Below are 24457 nucleotides of genomic sequence, written 5' to 3' on the forward strand. Positions count from 1 at the left end.
GCAACTGAAATTCTAGTTATAGCATAGCATGAAAAAGAGTCATCTTATTCAACATGTAGATCAAGATTTCCATGTATACGATCATGACAACGCCACGTTTAGAACTTCAACAATTTTCTCATTGAACAATCTCATCTCTGAAACATGTTCTTTCCTATCACTCTCTTGCTCTTTCTTTTCATCTACTTCCTTTATCCTTTCATCATTCTCGTCCCCGATTGAATTCAGAGTCACCTGGTTTCGTTAACAACCTCGGCACAAATTCTTTCTGCAATAATAGCGCTGCACTAAGAAACGAATATTTCCAAACACAAGTTTAGCTATAAGTGGCAAAGATGTCCAGTACGGGATATTTGCAACAACAACCATATCAAATTGAGGAAACTCAGCCTTCAAATGCGTCCCTAGATACAACCTAACCAAACAAAAAACAGACCCAACATTTAACAATTTCAGTTCCACTCAAGAATAAGAGCACATGATGCTTAAAATTGAAGGTTCGACAAGGTTGCCAAGAAAAACCCCCCACAGCTAGCACCACTGCTGGAATCCAGCCAGGAAACAGTACCGAATTTGAAATAATGGCCGATCATACTTCTATCACCTGGCTTGCCCATGTAAACTAAGTCACTGCAAATTTCTACCGTGCCATCGTCTTTGTCAATCAATATACGAGCATCTCTACAACTCAGTGTTTATTTGTATTTCCTTATGGTTAATACATTCCACAAGCAAGGCCATGCATCGCTGGTTGGAACTTCGGATTTTGTTACCAGATCCATGCCCAAGATGCCAAAACCTATGTTCTCAATAATGGATAGCAGTTGACCCACACACCGCTTTTGGAAAGCCAAAGGCCTGATTAGGAAGAAAATCAGATCTTTATGGTAAAAATTGTTGTAAAAACTCCCGAATAAAGCCTCTTTCTCAAAGTATCTGCGCCTAAGGAGATCCTGTTCCCGCAACTTCTCCACCACCGCATCAACCGGGCCAAATGTTTTGCCATCAGGGAGTGCGCACGCCAGATGATTGCTTTTTGTTGCTTCTTCTATCCAGTCATCAGCAGAGCCAGCACAAAACCACAATTCACAATCTTCTATCACATTATGAACCGAAACACTGCTGTAAGCACGGATGGCAGGCCACCGGAAGGGAAATCTTTCCGTTTCCGATGTAAGCTGATGAACTTTACTAATAGCCTCGTCACCTTCCAATACCATAGCTACAGAAGGATAGGTACAAAAATCTGCTGGAACAATATCGGGGAAAATGTTTCTACCTTCCATGGAGATGAATTGCGTCAGAAATTTTGCTGTGGCGCATACTAATCTCATCCTTACTACGTTCAAACTGATTTTCTCATATTCCATCAAGATTTCGCCAACATCTCTAAAAACAACGAGGTTGGGATAGCACAAAACAAAGGTCTGCTCCTTCCTTTTCATCGTCTTCCTCTTCATATTTTCTACCATCGGTTTGCGTCTTCTCCTTGGAGACAACTTCTCCTCTCCAAACGTCATACTCATGTGAACAACCCTAAATAAACATTAAATCAAAATTTGGGTTAGCTAATAAATAGGCCTTTGGACCTGTTTGGATCCATGCCTTTGGACTATTAAATGAGCTCACAGGAATTTATGTCAAGCAACTGAAATTCCAGTCATAGTGTATAACTTTAAAAAGATGCATCTAATACAACACCTGGATCAACATTTCCATGTCTACTATCATGAAAACGTATTCCAGAACGATTGAAGAGAGAAAGCAAACACAACAACTCCTCATTTGACAGCTTTGAAGGTCTTTTATCTTCGAATCCACCGACTTTTAGAACTTCAACAATCTTGTCCTTGAACACACTCATCTCTGTACCCAAACTAGAATCAGACACATATTCTTCCACATCACTCTCTTGCTCTTTCTCTTCATCTATTTCCTCCACCCTTTCATCGGTATCGCCCTTGTCACTAGCAATAACCACAGTCTCTTCTCGTTCATTCATCAATTGTGATCTTCTCAGCAATTCAGCAACCTTCCTCTTCTGCTTAAATGTAGCACCCAAAGTCTTATTCTTCTTACTAAAACATGCTCTAGTAAAAGCCAACCACTCATTCATATTAACATCCGGAACTTCATCTTTCGGAGTGATTTTCACAACAGATGAATCCACTCGAGGGCAAGGTACAAAATCCCTCTTGCTTACATCCATAACAAATTTCGCATCAGCCACAAGCTTCACATTAACAGCCAATCGATTGAATTCAGAGTCACCTGGTTTCGCTAACAGTCTCCGAACAAACTCTTTCTGCAATAATAGTGTTGCACTTCGAAACGAGTAATCTCCAAACACAAGTTTAGCTATAAGTGGTGAAGATATCCCGTAGGGGATATTTGCAACAACGATATTGAATTGAGGAAACTCAGCCTTCAATGCATCCCCAGATATAACCTGACAAAACAAAAAACAACCCAAATATTAACAAATACAGTTTCAGTCACGCATTTCTTCAAACACTTAATACAACAAAACTAACTCCCCTCCTGCATACATACATTGATTTTATCTTCAAACCCATGTTCAGAAACACGCTTATTAAGGATTTCAATCATTCTTTTATCTATTTCAACAGCGATAACTTTCTTCGCAACCTCGAGGAGACGCAGAGTAAGATTACCAGTACCAGGTCCAATTTCAAGAACTGTATCAGTGGGTTTGATATCAGCTTTACTTACAATAGCATCAAGTACTCTAGGATTTGTAAGAATATGCTGACCTCTACTTTTGTGCAAGTGAATACTCCTATGTCCCTTTTCTTCTTCTCTAGTTTCTTCCTTGTTCTCTTTAAGATTTCTCTGTTTTTTTGCCTTTGTATAATCGTCTTCATCGTTCTTTTTGAACAGATTATAATGACGACTCGATTTTGTGGAAAAAAAACTGAGTGATCTGGTTTTCTGAATTTCTTTAGTGAAAATTAGTGACAGGGATTTGGGTATGTTAAACATCAGAATTTATGCTTTCTCGATGGATGAAAATGTGATTCTTGGGCGTTCTTTTGAATGTTCGAATCTGTTGTGTTTATATAATGTAAAAAGAAAAAATGAAGAAAAAGAAGAAAGGGTGGTTCGGGGGGAAAAACCAATGATGCCCTCACGCAGGATTGAACTGCGGACCTTCAGTTTACAAGACTGACGCTCTACCACTGAGCTATAAGGGCGAGACATGCTCTATTTCTCAGCTGGAGAATAATATACGATTTGTGACAAGGCACTAACTCGTCCAAATGCCCGGTTGATATCAACAGTCCTCTCATCATATATCTCCACTCATTCACTCAAACCAACAAAAAATCCTACTTCTTTCTTTCTCCTCCTACAAACCCTAACTCTGCAGAACGGGAAACTTTCAGTTCTTGATTATTAAGGTGACTCTCTTTCCTTTGCTATAATTGCTCAATTTCTGCTGTTTTTGGTGTTGATCATTTGATAATTGATTAAAAAATAACTGTTAGTTTAGAATTGTGAATATTATTTATAGTACCATATACAATTTTATTCTCATATATTAAAAGCAAAAATGATGATTCGGACTTGATTGTTATACATAAGGGGATTTTGATTTTTGATTCAACTTGTCAACTTGAGTAGATGCCCAGTTGATCCAGGCCTGACTGTCATATTTGAGGCCGCTAATTCCATTGACCTTTCTTATAACAGTGGATGCCTCTCTAATATGAGGGAAGTCATTGTGTGGTAATACTCACAAGGTCGATACTCGACAACTCCTCCTAATTTACCAACAACATGACATATGGATTGTCATTTTGATTATCATTACATATTTAGACTGTGTTCTTTTCATGAAATTTCAATTTTGCATACCCACAAATGGAGACATTATGGTATTATATTGTGTATGATATTCTTTATGACGATTTTACAGCGAGTTGTTTTAAAAAAAAGGGAATATGGGTAAGAATGAAGCAATGGTGGTTCGATTACAGAAGAATGGGATGATTAGTTCAAAGAACGGTAGCTGAAGTTATGGAGAGCATCAATAGGGGATTATTTGTTCCTGATGGGATTCAATCTTATGTTGATACCCCTTTGGCTACAGGGTATAATGCAACTATATCTGCTCCTCATATGCATGCTGCGTGTCTCGAACTTTTATTGGAGAGTTTGCAACCAGGAATGCATGCTTTAGATGTTGGATCAGGTAAATGGATCTTTTTACTTGCTACCCTAATTTTCATGCTTTAGCATTTAAATTATCTTGAGTCAAGAATTGTGTATTCTACATAGTTGCTTTTGCATTACTAAGGTGTACCGTGTAACATGGATTTGGCTCCATCCAGTTAAGTGTTAACTAGGTGAGGTCCTTGAATATGAACACAGAGTAGGTTAGTGAGAATGTACACCAAACAAATAAAGTTTGTATAAACATTAGGTGGGATAACTTTGCACAATTTTTCCCAACAAACAGGTATTACTTACAAATATTTCCACAAAACTCCACCTCGTCTGCATTTTTTGCCAACCCTCCTTGGTCTGACCTGCAAGAGGACTGATCTATGTAAAATTTGTTTCTTGGCCTCCGATTATTTCATTAATGACTAACTTGAAATTTTTGATATTTGTGGGAGAATGCAGAAAAGTTCAAGGATATGAACTGGGTTCCCATGTTTTCTTGTTAGTTTCATCACTTCAATAAGCACTATTCCAGATGACACTTTTTTCGCCCTAAATGGAAGCATTTTTATATGTTAGATAATTGTACCTGTAAACCAAGTAACTACATTTTTAACTTACTGCAACTTTTGAGGACTGTGTCACCTCAGATTGTATTGTTATCATATGGAGTTATGAATAGTGCAATTTTTTATAGTTCATTTTTTCTACTTGTGGTCTTCTTTTAGGAACGGGACATCTGACTGCATGTTTTGCCGTGATGGTTGGATCCCAAGGGCATGCTATCGGCATCGAGCACATACCTGAGTTGGCAAGTACTTCCCTTGAGAATATAAAAAACCGTGCAGCTGCATCATTCCTGGAGGAAGGCTCCCTCTCTATACATGCCGGTGGTATGTTCTGTAACACATTGACTATGCATTATCCTTCAATTTTAACATGAATGAGGACATTTTAAAAGAGGATCAGTGGAACTTGTGTTGTCATTTCATGATATACTGGTCAGCCCATCTGATATCCTTCTATCAGTTCTCTTGTTTTATAAGTTAATTGATCGGACTCGGGCAACCGTACATCATATTTTCATGCTTGACTAGTTCAAGAAATTATTACTAAGTTTCAGGAGTCTCCCCGACATCCTACATATTGACTGATACCATAGAACCATCAGAAGTTGAAAAGATACGACTGATAAAGATGATAACAGTTCCATCATTTCTTCTAAATTATGAATTTCGTCAATGCTAATTTGTCATATGATTATTATTGGTTCTTATGGGTTTATTGATATGCACTGCAGATGGAAGGCTTGGTTGGCCAGAATTTGCACTCTATGATGCTATTCATGTAGGTGCAGCAGCTAAATTGCGCAAGCACTTATACAGCAGTTAAAGCCAGGAGGTAGATTGGTGATTCCAGTTGGTGTCGGTGTACAGAATTTACAGGTTGTGGACAAGAAAATGGATGGATCCGTCACCTGTCAGAAATGAACTTGCTGTGCGTTACATTCCACTGACCAGTCTTAAAGCTCAGTTGAATGGATATTTGAAAGTATTAAGTGTTTCTGTTCCAAGAGATACTTAAGCTAATGCAGGATCAGAAAGACAAGGTGCGTGACAATGGGCTTGCTCTCCAATCTCCGTTCTTGGTTATGCTGTATATACATTTAGTTTTGTACAGGTATAAGAATGTAAGTTACTATATCTCCTTGTAATCTGACTAAATAATATGGTTTCTGTTATTTTCATTTCATCTTTTTGCTGCTCTTACATTTATTTTCTCGCTGTAACTTCCATTCTTTACAAACTAACACTTTGGCTATGTTCTGACAAGATTATTCATTTATGCGCGCAACAGGTAGCCAAAAAAGGTATATATTGAGTAACATCATCAAAATGGGTTGTTTGGACAATGGTGCTTTTATACCGAGTAGTTCTTGCCTCGAACCTGTGGCACTTTTGCCATGAGAGTTGATTGTTCGACTATTGCTCCCTTCACAGAAGCACCTCTCCCATGTTCTTTAGGAGGTAGTAACTCCAAGGAAGTAAAGTTTCTAAAGGTACCCGAACTGTTAATTAAAGGCACCTGTTGGCACTATCTTCTTTATTTTTAGAAGTTCCCCAATTGAGTTTACACAGATGCCAGGTGGCAATTTTATTTTTAGAAGTTGGGAGGGGATATTTTTAGAAGTTCTAGAGGGGATACACGTATATATAAGAGCAAGTCTTACGGTGGAATCCAACCTATTTCAAGTGTGGAAAAATCATGGAATGTCAAGTTTAATGGCTTCCAAGTTGGGGTCTTCCACAAAAAATCCAAGCAAGGTTCCACCGTTTCGTGGAAGGGTTCGTGGAATCCATGGAAACGCCAATAAGAATAGCGTTAAACGCTATTAAGAATAGCGTTTTCTTTTGTCCGTAGATTTAGGATGAGTTATCTAACGGCTGAGAAAAAAACGCTATTCTTAATAGGGTTCTTTTAGCACTATTAAGAATAGCGTTTTTTTAGGTCAGAAGCAAGAGAAAGTTAAGAGCTTAGGAAATTGGGTGAAAATCTCTTTGTTTCGTGCCCCCTAAAAAAAAAGCGAGAATTTTTCGAAACTACAAAAGAAAAGGAAGAAAAATGCAGGGCAGAGGCCTCTCTACCATGTTTCGTGTAAAAAACATTCTAGAATTTCCCAAAACCATGAGAAGAAAATTGCAGGGCAGAGGCCTCTCTAGCATGTTTCGTCGCCAAAATCTTGGTATTTTTTCCAAAATTCTTACGAGAAGACTTAAAAAGGGGGTAAGAATCGTAAAATTAGTTGGTGTTGGTATTTATTCTTTGAGTTCGAAATTTGTTGGCACTCTTAAAAATTCCTATATGCTGATCAAAACGAAGAGAAGAAAAATAAGGAGGAAACTACCGGATACAGGTGAAAAGATTGTAGAGGGCGAAAATGGGGAACAGGAAGATGATGGAGTAGAGACGGTTACTATAGTTTTGAAGGTTGGTATGCATAACCAGTGTAATGGTTGTGTTAAGAAAGTTATCAAATCCGTTCAAAGTTTTGAAGGTGTTGCGAAAACTCAAAGAGATAGTGCAAGTGCAACAAACGAGATAACTGTAATAGGAAAAAGAGTTGATCCAGTAAAACTAAGAGAATATGTTGCGTTAAAAACTAAAAAGAAAGTTGAACTTATTTCCCCTCTTCCTAAGAAACCAGAAAAGGAAACACCAAATGAGAAGAAAGTTGTCAAAAAGCAGGCGCCTCAAGTGATGAGTACTGTTATTCTGAAGGTTGATTAACATTGTGCAGATTGTATTTGTTGGGTGCAATAATCAAAAACAAAGAAAAATAAAATAAGCAAAAGTTATTGATACTTAGCTCCTTTATAATGGAAGTGATTGCTTTGACGAAACGAACAAGCTCCCCGTATCTCCGCAACAGCAACAAGGCAAAACTTTGGAAAATAGAGTGAGTCACGTGTTCAACACGCTGTCCTTAAGACATTAGCGCCCGGCTACACTCAAGAGTGATGCTATAGCCCTCACAGGACGGATATCTCCAGGATAAAACACCCTAATACACCTACTACTAGCATATGTAGTAGATGCTCAACTTGAGCTTGGCAACTCCGAAAAAACCGTTAAGGAAAATCGCGAATGCTTAAAAACCGCTATAAAATATTTTCCCTTAGGGGTCCCTCTAAAATATAGAGCAACCCCTTTCCCATAGATTTTACAAAAGTAGTGAATTTCTTTATATAATTGACAAATACAACTTAAGAAGAAAAACTCCCCGATGTGGGACTAAAAGCTTTATATAGTTTTTTAAAACTACTAAAAATTGGAAACTCCACGATGTGGGACTAAAAAGTTTCATTCACAAAATAAAACAATAAATTATAATTTTTTATTAAAACTTTAAAAAATTATTTTTTTATTAATCGTTTTCCAACAATCCCCCACATGAATGAAAACTCAATAAAACATGAAAACACAGATAGATCTTGGTAAATAAACATCCCAACCTCACGATCCAAACAGACTGATCGTGCAAGTGTTGAAATCATACTAGTCATTTCTACGTCCTCTCCCTCACACAAAAGTGTGTTGACCCCAGGGTCATACTGTGGATTGCATAAATCATAATAGTATTGAGAGCTTTCATCTTTAATTCTCACATGGTGAGACTATAGGTATCTTTCACCAAAGTGAAAAAGCATGAACTAGTGAACCCTTAGTGACCTTTAGGTCCTAAGTTCCAGTAATACCAAAACCATCAAAATGAAAATCACATAAAAAACGCAGGAAATACCATTTTAGGCAGAGGTGTCCATGAGGTCTTGAACCTTTGCTTAGTGAGATATTACCAGAATTACTTGCTAGAGACAGTGAACTATGTCTTGAACTGCTAGCTTTTGATGTAATTCGTGATAACAACCACGGGTGATATCTCCAAGATTGCTGCCAAGCTCGTGCCGTTTTGTCCGTTTTGGCCCTGGACGTATCCTGTTTCTCAGAATGCTCTAGAGAATCAGCTCATATTCTCACAGGAAGCGACCCACTTCCTCATTCAGATAGGTGAGTTTCCATAAAGAGTGTTACTGCTACACCCCACTTCAATCTTAAATTGAAACTATAGAACTCATTAAGACTTATTAAAAAGTCATCCTCCACATGCAGTCACACTATCACGTCTACACCATAGGGAAGGGACAGAGAATGAAAATCTCTGATAGTGTTTACCTTTACCCACCACAAATTAGTTGTCTCATTCGAAACCTTGATCATGGGATCTCCAGTCAGCAAGGTTGAGTATCCTTCATGGCAAGTTTAATATATGAGCTTAAGCCCCAACCCCCTCGATGCATTTTTAACTATCTCTTTGTACAAACCTTTCGTCAAAGATTGCGCGATATTCTCCTTGGACTTTATCCAATCAATGGAAATAACGCCGATTGAGATTAGTTATTTCTTAGCTTTAACTATTATAGCTTGGCTAACACAATGTATAGATATAGCTGGCACAGGCCTATGCCAAAGAGGAATGTCTTCTAAAAATCATCTTAGGCACTCGGCCCCCTCTCATGCTTTATCTAACGCAATACTCTCAGATTCCATAATGAATTGAGCGATATGTTTGTTTGGAAATCTTCCAACAACAAACCCACATGTTAGAGTGAAACCATATCCACTCGTAGACTTAGACTCCTCTGAGTCAACTATCCAGTTTGCATCATAAAGTCCCAAGGACAACAAGATACCTTTCATAAATCAAAAGAGTATTTTAGGTACCATAATACTCTACTCAGTGCATCTGAATTCTCTTGCTCTGGACTACAATTATATCCACTTAACTTACTCACAATATAGGCAATGTCTGGACTCTTACAGTTCATTAAATTCATCAGACATCCTATAACTTTTGAGTATTCAAGTTAAGATACTCCACTACCCTTATTTTTCTTGAGACTACAAGAATAATCGTACGAAGTACAAGCAGGTTTACAATCAGACTGATTGTATCTCTTAAGCACAACTCAACATAATGAGAACGACTAAGACTTATAAATGTTTGATTATCTTCTAATCCTCATCCCTATTACATCAAAAGGGCCCAAGTCTTTCAAGTCAATGTTCTCATTCAGTGCATGTTTTTAGTGGAATTGATCACATCTATGTTTGTATCAAGCATATCATCAACATACGCATACAATTACACAGACATCCTTAACAAGTTACTTGTAGACATACTTGTCAGATTCATTAATTTAAATCCACTATCCATTATCACATGATTAAATTTTCCATGTCACTGTTTACGTGCTTATTTGAAAACCATACAAAGATTTTTCAAATTACAAACTTTGTATTCACAACCTTTCACTACAAAGTCTTCAGGTTGATCTATGTAAATTTCTTTACCTAATTCACGGTTTTAGAAAAAGCTGTCTTAACATCCATCTGATGTATCTCTACGTTCTTTATGGCAGCAATAACAATTAGTATCTCAACGGAAGTAATTTCCGTCACAATTGAATTAGAATCAAGGAAATCTACACCTTCTTTTAGTTTATAGCCTTTAGCTACCAACTTAGCTTAATATTTTTCCACAGTTTCATCTACCTATCGTTTCCTCTTAAAGACTCATTTACATCCCATGGTCTTACAACCTGGAGGTAAACTAGAAAGCTCCCAAGTCTGGTTCCAACGGACTGAGTCCATTTCACTAAATGAAGCTTCTTACCAGAATGGGGTTTCAGTAGATATTAAGGCTTCTTTACAAGTCTGTGGCTCAGACTAAGCTAGGCATGTTATGAAGTCGGTTTCATAAGAAGTCTCAAGTCTAATTATTTTACTTCTCTTAGGCTCAACATCAACTTCATCTTCCTTTAAAATAAGTTCTGACTATTTGAAGATAAATCTAGGGGATCAACAACACATCTCTAATGAGGTACAGGTTTAGAATAAACATGTTCAAAGAACTCAGCATCCCTAGATTCCGTAATAATATTCACACCAATGTCAGAAAAAATCAGAACACACAACCAAAAATCTATTTGTAGAAGTATACTCAATATACCCTATACGAAAACACAATCAACATTTTTGGTTTCAATCTAGTTCTTTTAGGAAGAGGAATTACAATCTTAGTCAAACGCCCCCCACTTTGACACATTCATAAGAAGGTCATCTACCGTTCCATAAACCATATGGAGTTTCATCTGATTCTTAAAAGGGTACTTTATTCAGGATATACTAGTTAAGAGGACTGCCTCCCCCCACAAGGCCGCAGGTAATCCTGAACTAATCAACATGGAAATTATCATCTCCTTAAGGATACGGTTGTTATGTTCAAGGCTTCTAATTGGTTTCCAACTTCAAGTTTATACATCTTAAGGCTTCTAAGGCGTCATCCTTATCCTAAGCAAGTATACAAGATAGTACCTCGTACAATCATCTACGGAAGTTATAACCATCTTTTACCACAGTGGTTTTGGGTTGAACTCATGTCAACTAGGCCTAACTGAATTAATTCTAAAGGCTTAGAATTACTCTGAACATTTGTGCTAAAAGATTTTATAGCATATTTTGATTCTTCACAGATTTCACTTTTGTGTTCAAAATCCAAACTAAATTTGGGTACGAAGCCTATGCTAGCCAGTTAAGCATTGACTTATAAGTTTACGGTTCCAAGTCTACCACGTAAAACAATCAATCACACAAAGATATCACAAGAATCAACTACGTTCACATCATCAGTTTTTCCGTTAAGCTTATATAGACCCAAAGTCCTATAACTCTTGCTTAAAAAATCACTGCCTAGTTACAACAAGTTTTCCAGATTCAATTAAGATCTTAATATTTTTCCATCTACAACAGAACAAGATACAAGATTTTCGCATATGCTCGGAACATGAAAACTTCATTCAATGTGAGAATATTACAGATATGAGCTTCTGCTCGACCTTTTCCTTTTATGCAACCTCTATTGCATATGATTACTCAATAAGAGTTTCTCGACATCCCCTATCCTATGATAGGAGGTGAACAGGTCTCTGTTTCAACAAACATTCTTGGTGGCTCCAGAGTCCACCTACTGGTCTCTCACATTGGTTATTAAAATAACTTCCGACATCATGCCACCAAACTCGTTCTAGTTTTTTCCAACTAAATAAAATTAACTTTCTACTTATTAAGGTTTTTATGTTGTCTACAATTTACTGCCGCGTGGCCAGAAATTTTACAAACATAACACTCACCCTTAACTAAAGTAATTCCGGATTCAGGTTTACGAAATATACCTTTATCATGAAGACCATGCTTAGAGTTGCGTTCGATGTTCTCACCTTTGCCATCTTTGAAAGATTTGTTTCCAACCACATGCGGCTATTAGCCATGTCCCTCGGAGATGACACCTTTATTCACAAATCACAATTCCAAATCAGAAAGTAAAATATGAGTTTTGAATATAACATCTATATATACAAACTTCGTTTGAATCAGCGTTTCAAAAAACTCATGGTTACCCCACAAAAATTAATTTAGTTAACAACAATTTCTGCTCGTCAGAATTTTTCAGAAACGTTTTTCTGTTTTGTAAAATATCAAAAAAATACTTTTACAACTCCAAAAATTCTGATATTTTACGCGGGTAACTATCAGGATGTCTACTACGTTGTGTCAAAAGGGTTCATCGAAATTCCTTCTAGATTAAAAGATAAAATTGAAACTCTACAGCTGACCAGAAATTCGTTTTTGTTTTTTTCACTCCACAATTAACATCCATGATTCACAAACCAATCAATCGTTTTCGATTATTACAAAAGATTGTAATGTCTTAAGATTGTTGGGTGCAATAATCAAAAACAAAGAAAAATAAAATAAGCAAAAGTTATTGATACTTAGCTCCTTTATAATGGAAGTGATTGCTTTGACGAAACGAACAAGCTCCCCGTATCTCCGCAACAGCAACAAGGCAAAACTTTGGAAAATAGAGTGAGTCACGTGTTCAACACGCTGTCCTTAAGACATTAGCGCCCGGCTACACTCAAGAGTGATGCTATAGCCCTCACAGGACGGATATCTCCAGGATAAAACACCCTAATACACCTACTACTAGCATATGTAGTAGATGCTCAACTTGAGCTTGGCAACTCCGAAAAAACCGTTAAGGAAAATCGCGAATGCTTAAAAACCGCTATAAAATATTTTCCCTTAGGGGTCCCTCTAAAATATAGAGCAACCCCTTTCCCATCGATTTTACAAAAGTAGTGAATTTCTTTATATAATTGACAAATACAACTTAAGAAGAAAAACTCCCCGATGTGGGACTAAAAGCTTTATATAGTTTTTTAAAACTACTAAAAATTGGAAACTCCACGATGTGGGACTAAAAAGTTTCATTCACAAAATAAAACAATAAATTATAATTTTTTATTAAAACTTTAAAAAATTATTTTTTTATTAATCGTTTTCCAACAGTATTAACAAAATTGAGAAGTTTATGACGTCGTACTAAGGAGTTGATAGTGATTCGTTCCGCGTTGATAAGGCCAATAATTTTGTAAAAGTGAAAGGAACAATGGATGTTACAGAACTCACAACTTGTTTGAAACAGAAACTCAAAAGAGATGTTCATATTTATTCGACCAAGGCACATAATGGCGGTGAAGAGAAAGATGGTGATGAGATGAAAGAAAACGGTGGTGGTGGGAGTTGCTGGAGAACAGAGGGAGAAGGTGCTAAAATATATGAACACCCTCGTGGTGGTCCAAGACAAAGGAATGTATATGAATACGGGTATGGATATGAAAATAGGTATAATTATGGTCCTGGAAATGGTTATGGGGTTGACCATGTTCGACAAGATGAGATGTTTAGTGATGAAAACCCTTATTTTTGTTCTATTATGTGATCGTGTTAGGGAAAAAATGTGAACATAATTTCTGAGGTTGACATGGGTTGCCAACCTCATAAACAAATTCTGAATATGGGTTGTCATGCTTTTTCCCCGACAATTTTTTAATTTCGATTTTATTTTATAAATCTTTATAAATCTGAATGATAATGAATTTGAGGTTCAGTATTGCTGTGACATTCATATAAAAATGAGCATAATTAGAGACATATGATATCTGTATCTACCACTTTAGAAAACAATCTTTAAAAAAAAAACAATCGAAATTATAATTGTTAGACATTGGGATTGGTATCTCTGAATCACTAATTTTTGATAGTAATGTAAACATGTATAACTCCCTGAAAGGAGCATATTATCAAAAAAGAATTCTCTCCAAATTTATTATCGTTTGAGTTTATACTACAAAAATATGGTACTGAATTCCTACGATAACATGGGAATACCATGTCGATAGATTTATAAGTACTCTCTAAAATAAAATACCGATCAACTATGTCAGAATTTTTTCAAAACATATACATTATGTTTACCGCTATAACATTAGATGTTTTTATTCTTCTCTAATGACAACATCAGAACCTTAAAAAATGTGTTCTTAGTCGGATCAAGGAAGTACAATTCTTGGATTCGATTATGGTGTTAGTGCTTCATTGATTTCTAAAGGCATAATTATAATGGCCTACTGTATTCGCCCAATCAATTGGGAAAGGTCGAATTATTGTCTAAAAGAAACGAAAGAGCATTGAAGTCAGAGATACACCATTCTTCTGTTTGTTTTCATCCTTTAGTTTTTGACCCAATTTTCCAACATGCTATATATCCCGCTTTTGCCATGTGAAACATACGTAACATCTCGAAGTGGCTTTATATATTTGTTTACCACCTCAGTTTAACGGTGTTGATGAGAGAAAACAATTTACTGGTTTTTGAGGAAAAGTGGGGAGACGAGGGTCGGTTCCTCAAACGAGCAAATTTCCTTAACTTTTTGCAAACATATGCACTTCACAGGAGTGCTTTTAGTTCGAGAGATCAATCTGTAATACTCCGGCCTAAACCAAGACTATGGCCGTTCCAGAGTCAATTCGGTCACAAAGAGGGATGAAGGTCGATCTGTAGGAGGGAAACTAAGAAGTGTGTGAGATCAATGATGATAAAAGGATTGTGAATGTGTTATATGTTTCTACAAATTGGTGAACTGTGGAGTTCGAATAAGTTTGAATTCTGCTATGTTGAGAGTGATTGTTGAGCATGTCTGCTAAGACAGGTTTATGGTTTTCGAATGAATGTTGATAATTGAATCGACATGATGAATATTGATATTTGAATCAATATTGTTCGTCTGAGCAAATATTGCTCGATTGAAGAATTAAATATTGAAAATTGAATCAACATAAAAATAATGGTCTTTGAACGTGTTCAGAATTATGCTTTCAGAGCATTTAGTTTAAAACCCTAATTTTGATTAATTGTTAATCGAGGGATGATTTATGAAAATCAAATAATGATTGAGAGAGGGACCGAATACATGGGATAATGGGCCGACCATGTAGCGTCCATGTGCTCGAATGAGAAAGCACCAAAGTTCTTTGCAGACCAGTTGGTGAAAGAATGATTAAATGCTGGTTTAATCATTTATGAATAGTGCTCGTCTGAGCATTAGTTGATAAAATCTAATTATGGAGAGAGGAGGGACCTATCAAGGGGTATGGAACCGGCCCTTGGTGGTCGTGTGACCGGCTGATGGTCAATTAATCAAATTCCAAGTTGTTTGGAAAGAGTTTGAACCCAATATGAACTGTCGAAGATTAATTAGGTCAAAATTATGAAAATGTGTGGGACCGGCTTCTTGCAAGCCAAAAGGCCGAACTTGGATGACCAAGGTAGAATGCCCGTGTCACCATGTTGCTCGTGGCTCAATTCTGAGAATTTTAATATTTTCCGCCGCACGTTCGAGCAATATTCTGAATTTTCAGAAGAGTTTGATCTTGACTGAAATTTTCAATTTTTCTTGGATGATGCGACCAATATTTTGAGAATATTTAAATAATAATATTTTAATATTATTCGTGAAAAGTCCATACATTCGTTTGACCATTTGTCTTTTGGCTTTTTTTGGAGATTTGAGTAATATTTGAGAAATATGGAAAAAAGTAGGTTTTTTGCTCAAACGAGGGAGTTTCATGAGATGAGAGAAGGAATCATAATAAAATAGGGAATTAAAGAGGTTGCGGGACCGGTCACGACTAGGGCATCACCGGTCGGACGGTGGTCCCGTCCCGTGACACTCTTCCTTATTTTACATTATTAATTTTGATCTTGGAAATATGGGGAAATTAGGAGTTTTGCTCAAACGAGGAAGTTTTCTCAAACAAGGAAGAGGCGTGGGACCCGCCACGGCAGCATGACCGGCCGGCCGGTGGGCCCAGTCCCATGTGCGTATCTCTATTATTTTTTAATATTTCCCGTTTCTATTTTGCATAGGTTCCCTCGTTCGTCCATATTTTTGATTGCTCGTTTATGCATTTGGGTGCTCGTTCGTGCATTATTGCTAAGTACACTCGCACCATTTTCTCGGGGCTTATTCGGTGGTGTCCCAGATGCCCGTACGTTGAATATTTATTACTAACCCATGGAATCTGCTGGAAAAAGCCATGAATTGAAGTAACGAAATATTATGATGAACGTAAAATATTTTCTAGGAATTCAATTGATGAATATTGTGACTAGAAATAATTAATTGATGGCTCTATACTAGCATGCAGGCTGTAGGAGCATTATAATTATTCGAGACTCGAGGTATGAACTAGTAAAAGCATCATACTCGTTCTGAATATTTATTCTATATAGTCAAGGAATATTGCGACATCCTGAAGACGTTATTGCTCAATACTAGTGGTTAATACATCTAGGAGCCGTCCAATCATTGAGATTCTATACATGTGTATTCTATATAGTCAGGGAACATTGCGACTTCCTGAAGACATTAACACTCTTAATAGCATTCAGTATGTCTATGAACCGCCCAATCATTTTCGATTCTATATAGAAGTGTTGATGAAATATGCAAAGTGTCGAAATCTTAGTTGAGAGGCTTTACGAATCATATATTCATGCCTGCTTTGAGAGGATGTACGCTCAGTCAAAGATTATGACATGAGCTTTCACGCCTGAATCCTAAAATATGAATTTAACATATGTGTCTGAAGCCGTGTCTGAAATATGTAAAATTATGATTTTACGATTTTAGCCTTTATCAAAAATCCACCATCAACATTAATTCCCCTATTTAGTGAGGGACAGTCATGTTCCACAGTAAGCACTGGATGGTGATTTTCCTAAATATAAACGAAATAAGTAATTGAACTTAGTCATAAAAGATGTCACCAGAGTTCTCACTCCAATGATGTCACGTACGAGCAATAACTTGAATGGGGATCCTGTTAGTATGATAGAGCTTCGTCCAGCGAGTGTGGAATGATGAGGCACTGCTGATTTTGGTGGTGGAATGACCAACTTGGCGGGTTTAGCACTTGTAATCCTGCTGCTTGGAAGAGGAAATCATTGTTCTACCAAGTTGCTGTTCTTTGAAGCACTAATATGCATCACCAACTACGGTGGACTTATTTTCGTTGTTTTTCTAGATCCCCAAATGACTTGTGGAGGATCCAAATAAGTCTTCATATCACATCATCTTGATAGATACATGAAATCTTCACTTGATGGTAAATGAATGAAGATCCATGTGTATGAATGAGGAATTTCGTCATCAGAAAATTCATAAGTTAGGTCGTCGTTGAAAATGGTGTAGAATCTTCTATTGATGTCCTTTTTTGATGATCTCCACCAGCTTTTTTATTCCCAGGAAATTTCCTAGCTTTAGTAACACAGATTTTTGAGTTTTGAACTTGTTAGGGGCTCAAATTGACGGAACAAAAAGTTCCAGGAGAATTTCAGATATTTTTCAGCAGTGACGATGTCCAGTGTTTGATCCACGACTCTTAGCTCGTTCGCCCGATCAACTTGGATTTTGTATATGTCATAGAGAACATCCATACGAAGAGAATGTCACATGACCCATGTATTGAAACTTTTCCAATTTCTCCCAGTTCATCGCTTTATACAGGGCAGCGTAAAACGGCTTCCGATGGACTTGTTGTAAAACGTCTTATTTGGTCTATGAACCATTTGATTGTTGTCTTGGATGCTTGATGAAAGATTTGAATGCCATTAGTTCATTTGAAATATGAAATCCTTGATTGATACGTGATCCTGGTGCTTGCAGTACCATCTTTTGTTTTTTCCAGTCGTAGAAACATCAGTTTTGAAACCCTGGTCACGGGACCGTAACTGAGGTTTCTCTCAAGAGGGGATGATGTAATGACCATAGTTGTATGTCCCAGTTGTAGCATTACTTTTATAATGAATGATTAGCACAGGCGAGCCTGGTGCCAGTCACGAGTCTTGGACTGTGAAGCTGATTGTCATGATTCAGTGGACCGTCAGTCCCCAATATTTTTGTTAAATCTCCTTTTCGTTTTACCTTCTACTGGCAAGACCTGGTAGACATCGATCGACTGTAGAGGTTATGAATCCCGTCTAAGAATTGCTGCTTGAATGTTGTATGCTCTGGAAGTTGTAGGAACCTGACACGATGTCAGAATTCGATGCGTGACCCCAATTTTGAAATTAAGAGACTGAGTTATCATATGAGAAAATAACCACTCAATTTGGAGTTGTATAGGTCAGCCAACGAAGAATGCACATTTGTAATTTGTAATCCCATACAAATCTTTCAGATTTCGTAGACCTGACGGTAAAGGCCATATCTTTCAGCTGGTATGTCCAGTTGCCCTTTTGGTATGTTGTAGTAGAGATATAAACAAACATATTTTTTTAAGGAAGCATTGTCCCATTACTCACCCATTGGTACATTTTTGAAAACCCATGGCCTGAAGTGTATTGTATCTCATTTGTAAAGGTGATGGGAACATCTTGTAGAAGACTTTGACTTGTGCCCATCTGTCGTTCAGGCTTTAGGAAGACTTTCATGTTAACATTTTTTCATGTCTACATATATATGAATCGTTAGTGCTTGTATAAGTCCGATCCATCGAGTAACACTTCAGAGTTTTAAGGATAGTTGATGAAGCCGGTCATGAGGATGTCGCCCCTGAGACCGTTGTTGATGCCGAGATCATGATTGAATTTTCTCCATAAATTCTTTTTGATACTGATACCATGGATAGAGTTTCTCCAGATATCCTTGTTGATGCCGATACTATGGTCGGAGTTTCTCCAGAGACATAAAAGGACAAAACCATGATTATCGACATAGTATTTGTTTCTCAATCCGGTGAGCCTTTACATTCACGAACTAGTTGGTGGGTTGAGAATTCCTAATATGAAGGTGTACTAGGAGTTCAACCCGAATTCTCCTGGACAATATTACTTTACTGTGAAGTGGCTTTGTCAAGGAACTGATGTTGTTGCGACCGATAACAACAACAGTCTCCATTCTGGGTGTGATCGGTGAGGAGAAAAAGTTCCTTAGTCGTGCAAAGTTTGTGATATAGAGAGGTTCCGTTGATGATGTTTCATGGCATCACATCAGGTTGCAATGATTTGTTATGTGGAACACATTTATTGAAATTGATATGACTTGATCTTTTCAACAAGATCAACTCCCCAAGTGCATCCCAGAGGTGTTCATCTGTTCAGCAAGAAAATACATGTTGAAGGAGTTTGTGCCATCCATGGAAGAATGATGTAGCGCCTGCTTCAGAAGTCTTGTCATGACGATAGTGAAGATTTAACGACTGTTCAGTTGCACTTTAACCGTCTTGGTATTGAATCAGTGTGTCATCGTCGAGATATTTATGCTGAAGCTAGAGGCGCCATTATCAAAGGCGTACTCTTTGATTGGGAGTACAACTTGAAGGATTCTGAAGAATATTAGATTTTCTTTTGGTTTGATAGATTCAATTACTTAATGCAAGTATTACATGTATTCTGGAGGAATTGAAAATATTTAATAAGTTAAGAAAATCCTAAATGCTTCGAACCTTAGATGCTTGTGCGTTGAAGCGTCATATCTCTTAAGCGTCGAATGTCTTAGGCTTGATCGTCTCGGCCCCGAGTATCTTCTGTTGATTTAGCATTTCTTTGGAAGTGGGATTCCACACTAGTGCATACATCAAAACTTTCTAATGTTGTGGCACATATGGACACTCATGCAAAGGTTACGAAGAATACCCAAGATATTCTTTGTCGTGCTTGAACATCATCTCAGTAATGAATGTCTCGGTGAGATGCTCAATTCGGAGAGGTGTCAGATTCAACCACTTGCAAAATATTAATGTGGTGAAGCTACCCATTCATAACGCCTTGCAATAGCAGAGTGATAGGATTTAGAAAAGCCCTATATGTGATAACCGCAATGGCATGCTGTCTACTTAGTAAACAGAGGCAAGTACGGGTCGACCCACAGGGAGCGGCGGAAATACCGTAGTCAATATCTTTAATAAGCTAACGAGAAACAATATTTTTTTGGATTTTTGGAAATGCGAATGAAAAAATAAATAGAAAGAACTTAGACACAATGAGAAAGGGAATCAATAACCAGGGTCTAAGGTATCCACCATTATTTCTATTCTCCTGCTCCAAACTTAGTCTTACACCTTTTCTCAAACGTCTCAAGATTTCCGTACTACTTTTGGCATTCAGTCTTGTATCCATTGTAGAGAGCTTTGTCCCCTTTGTGAAGCCCAGTGAGTACCTGTCTGCCAATTGCATAAACACGACTGATATAAGAACTGAGAGCTAAAGTGATTTGTTCACAGTTTTATTCTCGTACCGACATTAAATCTTAAACACCCTTGATATAAGAGAACCCTCCAGTGTCTATTTATAAATCCAAACATCTTGGCCTCCAATCTTTCGCATGGGGTACACTTGACTGGAGTGAGTATGAACATATTTGAATTAAGGTAAGCTTGATTTCCAACCTTCTTTTTCCTTCTGAATGAGCAAAGCTGATAGATCAATACATCAATGAAAACCCGATTCAGAAACTGTGAAAACTAAAGTAAACATCGGATATACATAACGAATCTATGTTAACTATGCATAGAATATGTGATAACCTATCTTGTATAACTGATCTTTGTACCTCTTCTCAACTTCTTCCAGATTTATCACGTCTTTGTGGTACTTACATACGATACACAGATCTGCACACAAAGTCAAGGACCTAGATTTAAGTCTGCAAAGAAAAAGAAAGGAACCTTAAAAAAATGCAATCAAGTGTGTAGTTTTTTACCAATATAAAAGGTATGCACAGTTGCATAGAATGACATTTCAGTGAGATTTATAGATCTGCAAGGTAACCACATCAATATCCGAATATCAGAAAATATGCATGCTTATGATAAGGTCCAGATATATATGGTGCATTAATGCTCCATCAGTGTTGGAAAATATAAGATATCATGAAGGAATATTGGCTGTAATACTCATTGGCATTCCATAATATGGCTGCATCAACGATAACCAAAATGACATTGTGGGCACGTACTCAAAGTAGTTCATATATTAGCGTAGTAAGAACCCTCTCTGTAATCTGCACCACATCCAAATAAAAATGAAAGACGATAAGTAACTAACCTTAAAAAAAAAAACACTAGCAAAAAAACAAAACAAATGGTTGCGTAGTAAGAACCCTCTCTGTAATCTGCACGGGCTCAGATTCGCCATCCAAAGAAAAGTCGAAGTTGGGGCTTTCCTTTTATGTACGCCAAAAAAGTTGGGGCTTTGCTTTATGTACCGCGCAAACACTATTCTTTCACGGTAATTTTGAGAAACAGTGCCGCTAGCGTTGAGCAGATTCGAGAAATACATTAGACTTCAGACGTTTATTTTGTTAGTACAATCTAAATTGAAATAACTGCATGGCGTTCTTTTTCTGGCGCCTACTGGAAATATGCTATATATAGCGCTAGATACCACATTAGATGTCATGACAATCAGTTTGTTCCTGAACAATGCTCTCCTTACGTATGAAGAAAGCAAGGAATAGGCAAAGGGAAAGAGTACATATGACCAAATTTTTATCTCCACTACTCAACCTACTGCATTGTCATAAGAAGCAACGGAGAATCAATCAATAAACAATTTAGTTTTAAATTAGGCCTATGCCTAATCGTACATGATATGCATGACAAACACACCTACAGGCTACAAAACCTTAATACCCATAAAATAATTAACAAAGTTAAAGAGCACATGATTGCTAGATTAAGGAAGTAAATTTCAGATTTCCACTATAATTAAATTACCCATTCAGGGAGTAATTACAGGAAAAGAGACATGCTGATATTGATTGTTTGTTGAAAAATGTTTAGGTAAATATTTAAAGTAATAGTAAATCTTTCAACTGCATTCAGTGGAAAGATGCACATACTCAGAAATGAAAACTAAGGAAATAATGGAAATCAACTCGATGTTTAGGTAAATATTCCCTGTCTAATTTAGCCATTGGAAGACACTAAGAGATACTATAAAAATATTTATTTTGATTGTGTAAGCAGACCACTATATTGTTACTGAAAAAAAACATAGCAATACCAAGTACAGAAGTACTTCAACTCCCAATCACACTGTTCCGAATCGATTTTTACTCGCTAAATCAGTATGAAAATCAAACCAAAATTAGTTTATTATGGGTATAGACTATAGATGAACATTGAGATGACTGCTACATACTTGAAGCTGAAGCTAGCTTAGCAGCAGTATAAACTGGCATTTTATTAGTTCTCCTAGCTTGAATTGGTTTAGCATTAATACATCTAAAGAAATATGTTTTCCAATGCAACAAACTTCAGATGTTCTCCCTCAGTCAACAACTGGTTTACTAAATTTTTCTCCCTTGGTCAGCAAAAAAAAAGATCCAATCACTTTTGGTCCAACAAACAGCTTTCCACTTTTAGTCTTTAATAAATTAACCATAAGAGAAGCTTAGAATTTGGCTATACCTCACATGAAAAAGCATTATCAATATCCCCTGGATAGTCGTACTACCATCTGACATGCTACGTACGTAGAGGAGATACCAAACATGCTTGTGGTCTTGAGTTTCATATAAATATTAAATCTTAAAATATGTGCTGAACCAAAAATGAGTGTTCATACCAAATTTACATAGATTTTGATATACCTCCATCTACGTTCCTTATATTTGCCTCTCTAAACACAACACAACTTGTAGCAGCAATCGTTGCTCCAAATCAGTACTTGCCAGCTCCCTCATTGCCGCAACCAATAGCACATGGACCCCAATTCTCTATTATCATATGCGCTCCTGCAGCCATTAGTACAAATTAGTACGCTTTCAAGGTACCTACAAAGCAAAAATATCTTGATCCTGCCAGGAGACCTAATTCAGTCCTGACAACGTTATGTTTAGCAAACCTAACTAACTATATAGTGGACAGCACAAAAGAGTTTGCACATAACAGTCACGAAGACTAAATTTTGTAGAAAACATCTATAGTATAGATATCACTACATCTACATACACTATCCAGGTGACTTGATTTCTATCACCCATACAGAAAGTGTAAACTTACAGGAAGTCCTACCAAGATCCTCCTAGTTGCCAGCATAAACCTCAAGTCAACGTTCAATTCAATCTAAGATGGTAAACAGGCAAAGTAAATCAGGAAAAAAAAACAGTAAAAAAATGCTTGATAGAGATACTTTTCCTTGGATCCATTCTATTGGAAGCTGCATAATACACAGTACATAGAGCTATTTTTGAACTTAATATTATTGACCAATAACCCCAATTAAAGACCCTAATCCTGTCCATTGCATAATTTACATTATTCAAACAAACAAACAAACAAAGAAAATCGAAAGCAAATTCATACCTGGTTGAGAATTCTCGTTTCGCAGCTGTTAAAAAATTAATAAAACACTGAATCAATATTACAATATACGAAGAGGAAAATAACTCAATTGGCAGAACGAAAAAGAAAGCAGAACGATTAAAAATAGGTAGAAGCCGGGAGGGGACTAAGAAAGAGCGAGGAAGAGGAAGGGATGCGGCGGATAAAATAACTGGAATAAATGCTTCTCGGTCCACATCACGACCTTGCTTTTCTCCAACAACACAGCCACCGAACTTGTAAACAAGTGATGCCCCTGTTAAAGAATGAAACATCACCAGCTCCTTCTCATGTTGTGAAAGATTAGGCGCTAGCCTAAGCGCCAAAGGCGCTTTTATTTTCTCTGTTTCCTTTTTAATCAAAATCAAAGACGTAATAAAAGTCTGTAAACGTGATTGAAGGGATTAAATGTTAAGACGTAATCATGAAAATACATGGAAAGTCTTTAAACGTGATTGAAGGGATTAAATGTTAAGACGTAATCATGAGAATACATGGAAAGTCTATAAACGTGATTGAAGGACTAGATGTTATTTCCTGATCAGTAATATGGAAACTTAATATAGTGCAACTCTTAATAGCACATTCTTTCCATTTTCAAGATTATATTATCATTTACTGCTAACGTTGTATGATCAAAAAGATGGTAAGAAAAAGCTTGATGAAGTGCTTGATTTTTAATGGTAACTATGTATTTATGGATATTGCGGAGACTTTATTGCTACTTAGTTGTCAAACATTCAATAAAATTTTAATTGGAGAGATTTTATAGCGAATCAAATCTTAATCGCAGAGATATTATAGCGATCAAACCTTAAAATAGGAAAGCCAAAATGACTATATATATTTATATTCCTTGATATCCTCAATCACTAAAAGGTTTACATTCAAATTCGTATTACATAAATGCTCTCAT

At 36.8% G+C, this 24457-nt stretch overlaps 3 protein-coding genes, 1 non-coding gene and 1 pseudogene across 8 annotated transcripts; 2 read left to right on the top strand and 3 right to left on the bottom strand.

Moving 5' to 3' along the window:
• Positions 1 to 352: 352 nt before the first annotated feature.
• On the bottom strand, positions 353 to 3058 carry LOC113288807 (ribosomal RNA small subunit methyltransferase, mitochondrial-like). Of its 2 annotated transcripts, XM_026537941.1 has the most exons (3): positions 2775 to 3058; positions 2554 to 2699; positions 353 to 2449 (listed from the first exon to the last, which is right to left on the bottom strand). In XM_026537941.1, the coding sequence occupies exons 1-3, from the start codon at positions 3001 to 3003 to the stop codon at positions 1676 to 1678; spliced, it is 1149 nt and encodes a 382-aa protein (XP_026393726.1). In that variant the 5' UTR covers positions 3004 to 3058; the 3' UTR covers positions 353 to 1675. The 2 variants fall into 2 exon arrangements, with proteins under 2 accessions (XP_026393726.1, XP_026393719.1); XM_026537934.1 differs by having other exon boundaries at positions 2554 to 3058.
• Positions 3059 to 3143: 85 nt separating this feature from the next.
• TRNAT-UGU lies at positions 3144 to 3215 on the bottom strand. The gene has a single exon. It is a non-coding gene; the product is annotated as a tRNA-Thr (tRNA).
• Positions 3216 to 3310: 95 nt separating this feature from the next.
• On the top strand, positions 3311 to 5935 carry LOC113288823 (annotated as a pseudogene).
• Positions 5936 to 6715: 780 nt separating this feature from the next.
• Positions 6716 to 13591, top strand: LOC113322009 (heavy metal-associated isoprenylated plant protein 3-like). Its single transcript, XM_026570046.1, has 2 exons — positions 6716 to 7450; positions 13197 to 13591. The coding sequence occupies exons 1-2, from the start codon at positions 6811 to 6813 to the stop codon at positions 13589 to 13591; spliced, it is 1035 nt and encodes a 344-aa protein (XP_026425831.1). The 5' UTR covers positions 6716 to 6810.
• A 6735-nt stretch (positions 13592 to 20326) lies between these two features.
• Positions 20327 to 21228, bottom strand: LOC113329649. 4 transcript variants are annotated; one of them, XR_003349968.1, is made up of 5 exons: positions 21171 to 21228; positions 20916 to 20971; positions 20766 to 20826; positions 20602 to 20614; positions 20353 to 20376 (listed from the first exon to the last, which is right to left on the bottom strand). XR_003349968.1 is itself a non-coding variant. In XM_026576511.1 (4 exons), the coding sequence occupies exons 1-4, from the start codon at positions 21182 to 21184 to the stop codon at positions 20431 to 20433; spliced, it is 315 nt and encodes a 104-aa protein (XP_026432296.1). In that variant the 5' UTR covers positions 21185 to 21228; the 3' UTR covers positions 20327 to 20430. The 4 variants fall into 4 exon arrangements, 3 of the variants coding, with proteins under 3 accessions (XP_026432296.1, XP_026432301.1, XP_026432290.1); XM_026576511.1 differs by having other exon boundaries at positions 20327 to 20614; XM_026576516.1 differs by having other exon boundaries at positions 20327 to 20628.
• Between the last annotated feature and the right edge of the window lie 3229 nt (positions 21229 to 24457).

The sequence above is a fragment of the Papaver somniferum genome, chromosome 1 (assembly GCF_003573695.1).
Source record: "Papaver somniferum cultivar HN1 chromosome 1, ASM357369v1, whole genome shotgun sequence".
NCBI classification, from domain to species: domain Eukaryota; kingdom Viridiplantae; phylum Streptophyta; class Magnoliopsida; order Ranunculales; family Papaveraceae; genus Papaver; species Papaver somniferum.